Consider the following 7,066-nt stretch of genomic DNA (forward strand, 5'->3'; position numbering starts at 1 on the left):
GGCTCTCACAAATGTGAGCCTTGATAATTTTTTCAAAGACTTTGCCAAGGATGGAGGTGAGACTGACTGGCCTATAGTTGCCCGGGTCCTCCTTCCTCCCCTTCTTGAAAATGGGGACCACATTGGCCCTTTTCCAGTCCTCCGGGACTTGGCCCGTGCGCCACAAGCGTTCAAATATTCCCACCAGTGGCTCTGCAATGATGTCGGCCAGTGCCTTCAGCACCCTGGCCCATGCACCACGAGTGTTCAAATATTCCCACCAGTGGCTCTGCAATGATGTCGGCCAGTGCCTTCAGTACCCTCGGATGGAGCTCATCCGGGCCTGCCGACTTAAAGGCATTCAGGTCCTCCAAGTGACTCTGCACCATCTCAGGGTCTACGCATGGCAGTCTGGCATCTTGCTGCTGCCTCTCTACAACCCCAGTGAGAGACTTGTCGTGCCCTTCGCTTAGGAGCACTGAGGCAAAGAACTCGTTGAGGAGTTCAGCCTTGTCCCCTCTGTCCGTCACCAATTGCTTCTGCCCATTTAGCAGGGGTCCTATTCCTCCCGGGCCACCGGTGCATGGGATTGTTCTGTCCTAAGTGCAGGACTTTGCACTTGTCCTTGTTGAACCTCATTAGATTTCTATTGGTCCAATCCTCCAATTTCTTTAGGTCTCTCTGAATCCTAGCCCTACCTTCCAGTGTATCTACTACTCCCCCCATCTTGTTGTCATCTGCAAACTTGCTGCAAACTGGCACTCTGCCATCTTCCAGGTCATTGGTGATGATCTTGAACATGAACGACTCCTGAGGCTGGGGGGGCATGGCAACCTCCCGCAGGCAGTAGCGGTATCCATGGGGGTGCATGGCAGCAAGGGAGGACTAGGAAGATAAAAGTAACTCTGGAACAACAGAGGGTGGAGTTCTAGCTTTCAATCTCCATCCATAATAATCAGGACTAACTATTTCACCCTATAATTGCCCAGTTACTACACATGGAGCCAGTCATCTCATCATAGAAGGCAATCACATTGGTGAGGCATGACTTGCACTCATGGTTCAAATTATACTTTGACTCCTGCGGAAAGGCTGCAAAAAAAATGAAATTGGCTCATCGATTCACAATTTCACCTAGGTGAAGGAGCAATCCGATCAGAGACCCCTGGCCCCAGGTTCTGATTTTCAAATCTTACAGGGGGGATGTCATCTCTTATGGTGGGGAGGGGGGGCTCAGCCTCCCCACCCCGCCCCAGCTCCCCCTTAATTCACACCCTGCTTGCACTTGGTGAATCCATGCTGACTGTTACTAATCACCTTCTCCTCCTAAGTGCTTAGAAACGGATTTCTTGAGGATCCGCTCCATGATTTTTCCAGGGACTGAGGTGAGGCTGACTGGTCTGTAGTTCCCTGGATCTTTCTTCTTTCCTTTCTTAAAGATGGGCACTATGTTTGCCCTTTTCCAGTCATCCGGGACCTCTCCCGATTGCTGCAAGTTTTCAAAGATGATGGCCAGTGACTCTACAATCACATCAGCTAACTCTCTCAGCACCCTTGGGTGCATCCCATCCAGCCTCATGGACTTGAATATGTCCAGTTTTTTTAAATAGTCCCTAATCTGTTCTTTCACCACTGAGGGATGCTCCCCTCTTCCTGCAACTGTGCTGCCCGGTGCAATAGTCTGGAAGCTGCCCTTGCCTGTGAAACCTAAGGTGAAAAAGGCATTGAGCACTTCAGCCTTTTCTTCCTCCCGTTACTAGGTTGCCTCCCCCCACCCCCTCCATTCAACAAAGGACCCATTTAGGAAAGCTCAATGAAAGTCACCTCTAGTTTCAACTTGGAAGTTTTAATTCTTTAAAAAATACATGACCTGGGTGGCATGGCACCCCTGGATGCTATTCTGATTGTCAAATCTCTCTGGAAGTAGCTTTCTCAGCAAAAACGTCCCCGTTGCAATGGGATGATGTGATAGGAGTGTAGTGACCTCCTGAGGAGGGGGGCAGTTCCTGACAAACTGACCCGGTTCAGAGCCAACAGTGGGTCTGTCCCCGTGCTGGCTTGGCCTGGAGCCATCCAGGGAGGACCAGAAGTTGCTGGGGTAAGGGGCTGGGGGGTGCAGATGCAGGGCACAGTGGCACAGGAGTAATATGTTGTGAAGTGCGTATAATGTGGCTGTGAATGTGTGCCCGCCTACATGTCCCATGACGAAGCAGGAAGAGATTACATGCATGGCTATCAAGCCAAGCCGCTGGTGGGAAGCGGAAATAAAAGGAAGCTGGAGAAAGCAGCCGACTGGGATAAGAGCAGGGGAGACGTGCAACCAGACTCAGGCTGCAAAGGCAGCTCTGGACCTGCAGACCTGTACGGGGCACCTGTGGGACGACAGCTGGTTTGTAGGGGATGCTTCTGGAGCTGGGGCTGGGAGCATCGCATGTTAAATGAGTGCATTTTGGGGGCCAGCTGTCACAACCTGTGCATGCGACACTGTTCCCTGACCCATCCAGGCCCTTTCTCTTTGGCCCCATGGTACCCTTATACGAAGTTGGCAACCCCAGTTGGCCCATTATGCATGCTGGAGTGCAGTGCCACGTGGGGTGTGCTACAGGGGTCCAGCTGGGTGCTCGCACAGGGATGAGGATGGGTCTGCCCCAGGCTGCTGGGGGACATGGAAGAGGCGGGAGGGCCTGGCCGAGCCATGGGGCCATGCAGGAACAGGGTGGGGGTGTGAGGGGTAGGAGTGTGAGGGCTGGGTTGGGCCGGGCTGGAGGGGCTGCAGTGCCACAAAGGGAGCAGGAGGCCAGTGGCATTGTCAGGGGATGAGATAAGCAGCTGTCAGGGCCAAGGCCTGCGGGTGGGGTAGGGAATGGAGGGGACAGGCAGGGCCAAGCCTGCTGTGAGGGGTTTAGTCAGGGTGCCACAGGGGGACACGAAGAGCCAAGGGCTCAGGCCAGAGCACGGGGGAGAATAAAGGTGCCCACGGTGCAGCTCCGCTGCCCCCGTTGCCCTCCTGCCTATGGTGCCCTCCCCTGTGGCTGGACAAGAGCCAGCAGGGACGGGCTTCCTGCTGGCTTCAAAGTCCTTCCCAGTCCACGTGGGACTGGCAGTGCCAGGCAGGCCCCAAGGGCAAGGGGCACCCACAGCCCCACGGCCAAGGCAGGCCTGGCAGGGGGGCCAGCTGGGGCAGGGCTGGCCGGAGGGGTCAGGCTGGAGCTGCCCTCAGACAGGGTCAGGGGCACAGTGCAGCCCTGGGCAGCCGTGCTGGCAGTAGGGCAGTCAGAGCAGGAGACACTTAGCTGTGGAGGTCTCCAGCCGCTGCCCAGCTCAGGGACCCCTGGGGCCGGCACAGCACTGGGGTCCAGGCCAGAGCCCCCGGGAGATGTAGGACAGAGCGCCTCTGGCCCCAGACCTGACACTCCCTGCCTGCTCCAGGCTCTCCTGGCTGAGCGCAGGTATGGTGAGGGACCAGGCTCCCTTCTACCTGCCCAGGCTGAAAATCCAGCCCTGTCTGGGGTAAAGACTACTAGTCTGTGGCACTGGAGGCCTCTACCTGGGGACCTGGTGCTGGGGGATGCAAGAGCTGCCCTGGGGCATGGTCACCCCATGCCCTCTCAGCCCCCTGACCAGCCCCGTGGTTTCTGGAGGCACAGCTGTCCCATGGGGTCCTGCAGCCAGCAGTGCCCAGACCCCAATATGCCTGATCCGTGCCCTCCATCTGTGCAGCACGGGCTTACGGCTACCCCCAGCCCCTGTGCCATGAGGTGCTGCGTGTTGCAGGGCGATGGCCACGCAGTACTTCCCCTACAAGGGTGTCCTCTTCCCCTGCTTTGATTACTCACCCGAGACCCTCAGCTATGTGGAGAGCCAATTCCAGGTGCGGGATGATGACATCTTCAATGTCACCTACCCCAAGTCAGGTAGGGACCAGGCTGGAGGGGAACCCAGGTGCCTGGACTCCAGCCAAGCTCAGGGAGGGGAACGGGGTGCAGTGGGTGCAGGGCAGGGGTCATTCCCTTTCCTCCAGGCACCAACTGGATGCTGGAGATCCTGAGCCTGATTCGGTGTGACGGGGACCCCAGCTGGGTGCGCAGTGTGCTGAACTGGGATCGGGCCCCCTGGATCGAGACCAAGACTGGGTTGGCAACTGCCCTGAAGTACCCACCACCCCGGCTGCTCACCTCCCACCTGCCCCTCCAGCTCTTTCCCAGGTCCTTCCAGGGCTCACAGGCCAAGGTGAGGGCCAGGACTGTGGGTCTGGCATGTGGGGCACTAGCAGAGTGGGCAGGTGGCTCCAGCTCCTCTGTGACCTGACGAGAACGAGTCAGCTTCCCTGTCTTGTCCAGTTCAGCCCCAATCTCTCCCCCACACCTCCGGGCCAGGCCAGGCCCTGCAAGGCTGGACCAACCCAGCTTGTCCATCAGAACAGTCCGCAGAGCTGCCCAGTCCCTCCTGGCTCTGCTCTGAGCCCATCTCCTGAGACTGGGAACCAGCCTTGCCCCATGGGGCCAAACAGAGTCTCCCCTTACGGCGCTGGCATTGTCCCCAGACCCCACCATGTCCTCCTTGCCTCTCCCCAGGTCATCTACACCCTGCGCAGCCCCAAGGATGTGCTGGTCTCGCTCTACCACTTCTCCAAGGTCCTGCGCCTCTACAAGGACCCCGGGCCCATAGACACCTTCCTGCAGGACTTCCTCAGCGGCAGCTGTGAGCAGTAGCGGGGCCCTGCTTGTGCCCAGCAGGGCTGCTGCGGACCCCGTCCCCGCTCCCTGCCTCTCGCTCCAGCTCTCCCCGGCCCTTCTGCGGTGGGGCTGGCTCCTGTCTCACCCAAGGGGAAAGCTAGGGCCAGGCCAGGCGGCTCCAGGTTGTGGGTGCCCCCCCAGATTCTGCCTCTCCCTGCAGTGCCCTACGGCTCCTGGTTTGACCACGTGGCTGGCTGGCTGGGTCTTCGGGGCCACAAGAACTTCCTCTGCATCACCTACGAGGAGCTGCAGCAGGTAGGACCAGGGGATGCCCTGTGTGGCCCCGTGGCTGTCGGGGGGAGGTGCCCTGGGCCAAGGCTCTACGGCTGTTTCTGGTGCAATGGAAGAGATACCCCCGGAGGCCAGCACAGCCCCTCCCCAAGGAGCCCTCCGATCCCCTTCCCCTGCCCCATTTGCTGCTCTGCTTTCTTCTCCCTGCCCTGTGCTCCCTATCTCATCTGCTGTTCTGCTTTCTGCTCCCTGCCTGGTCTGCTGCTCTACTTTCTGCTTCTTCTCCTACCTAATACTGAGCTGTCTGCCCCCTTCTTAATGTGCCCCATGACACCGGTGCCACCTCTGGCCACCCCTAGAGGGAAGTACAGGGGACAAACACCTGGCCTTGGCGGGTGGATGTGGCCCGTAGCGCTGCCCACATGGATACCAGCCTGCCAACAAATCTGTGGGGTTGTTCAGTGGTCGGCATGGCCCTCGGTGGCCAGGGGCACACAAGGAGTGCATGGACACAGCCCACACTGACCCCATAGCCCTTGTACTGCCTCCACCACTCTGTGCCCTGGGCAGATCTTCCCAGGGGCAGGAAGGGGTCTGAGGCCTGGGTTTCCGGTGCTGGTGTCAAATGTGTACCTGGGTTGTCCCCACCCTGGCCATGTGCTTCTCCATCACAATAGTTCTTTCCCTTGACAAAAGTTAAACTTTCTCTGTTGGGCCCTGCACCCCTCTGCTCATGCCCTGGTTCTGGCACCAGACTGAGCTCTCCCTTGAGGGTTCAGCCCTCTCCAGACTGACCCGGCCTCTCCCCTCCAGGACCCATGGGACAGCGTGCGAAGGATCTGCCACTTCCTGGGGAAGGAGCTAAGTGAGCAGCACATCTCTTCAGTGGTGGAGAACGCCTCTTTCCAGACCATGAGGGGGAACAAGATGTCCAATGTCTCTCAGCTGCCAGACGAGTACATGGACCACTCAAAGGGGCAGCTCCTGCGGAAAGGTGAGCCCCAGGCGGGGGCCATGGGGGCTACTGCTCAGGAGCGAGAGGCATTGATGGGACATGTCTGGTCTGGCAGGGTCAGGGCTGAGGGGCAGAGCTGAGGGCGTGGAAGCCCAGGACTGGGCCGGAGGGGGCTGCAGGCCACCACTGACCTGAAGCTATGGGGGCCCTGGGGTGTGACTGGGGTCTGGTCTCTCATGTCGCTCTCTGGCTCCTCAGGGGTCTGCGGGGACTGGAAGAACCTGCTGTCGGAGGAGCAGAGCCGTCGTGTCGATGCTGCATACCAGGAGTGGATGCAGGCGCTGGACATCACCTTCCCCTGGGACTGATGTCCCCATGGGACGCAGCCTGTGCCCATCCCCATCCCCCGGAGGAATCACCAGCTACTGGAGTCTCAGTGAGCATGCAGGGGCTGGAAGCTCCCCCAGGGAGGTGCCAGGTCTGGGTTTGCCTCCCGTCTGTCTGGGTCCTTTCCCGGCCATAAGAGTATCCACCAAGAACCAGCAGAGTTGGCCACTGGTGAATGCTGGTGGACCCAGCACATGGCCCCAGCTGCTCCAAGCCTACCGCACATACGGCGCAGCGGGTTTGCCCAGCCCAGCCATGGGCCACGGCCCTGACACAGGCATCACCAGCACCAGTGTCTTGTGCTGGGGTCCCCACAGCTTCTCCTGCCCTAAGCATGAAGGGAAGCCCTCGGGCCCCACCCTGGGACTAAGGGACTTGCTTTGTGCGATGGGGCCTTGGAATAAAGAGTGTGCCTGACTTTTTTTTTTTTAGGACATTGGTTTTATTAGAAAGTAAAACAGACATTTAACAACCATTTAGATAAGGCAGCAGAGACGCAAAGACATCCTCAGGCCTGGGGTGGATGGTGTAGGCCAGACCCCAACACCTCAGAGCCTTTTTCCACAGCTCAAGCCCACAATTTCCTACTTCCCCACATTTACAGTCATTGATTAATACAGTCAATTATTAATGGCATGCATTTATTCACAACCACATTGGGTACACAGTTATGAAAGGGGTGGATCCTGGAGACCTTCTCCCCCAGCTAAGTAAGGGATTTACGATATAACGCCTGTGCATCTAGCATGGCCTGGGGTGTTATCACTTAGGCTTGGAC

General features: G+C 58.3%; 1 protein-coding gene across 2 annotated transcripts; it reads left to right on the plus strand.

Moving 5' to 3' along the window:
• The first annotated feature begins 2,143 nt into the window (after nucleotides 1–2,143).
• On the plus strand, nucleotides 2,144–6,725 carry LOC102370043 (sulfotransferase family cytosolic 2B member 1-like). Of its 2 annotated transcripts, none has more exons than XM_006038556.3 (7): nucleotides 2,144–2,368; nucleotides 3,754–3,893; nucleotides 4,001–4,209; nucleotides 4,554–4,680; nucleotides 4,876–4,970; nucleotides 5,760–5,940; nucleotides 6,160–6,725. In XM_006038556.3, exons 1-7 carry the CDS (start codon nucleotides 2,181–2,183, stop codon nucleotides 6,267–6,269), a joined length of 1,050 nt encoding a protein of 349 aa, XP_006038618.2. In that variant the 5' UTR covers nucleotides 2,144–2,180; the 3' UTR covers nucleotides 6,270–6,725. The 2 variants fall into 2 exon arrangements, with proteins under 2 accessions (XP_006038618.2, XP_025050871.1); XM_025195086.1 differs by having other exon boundaries at nucleotides 2,239–2,368; nucleotides 3,700–3,893; nucleotides 6,160–6,724.
• Nucleotides 6,726–7,066: the final 341 nt, after the last annotated feature.

Source organism: Alligator sinensis, unplaced genomic scaffold (assembly GCF_000455745.1).
Source record: "Alligator sinensis unplaced genomic scaffold, ASM45574v1 scaffold1608_1, whole genome shotgun sequence".
Lineage (NCBI taxonomy): Eukaryota > Metazoa > Chordata > Crocodylia > Alligatoridae > Alligator > Alligator sinensis.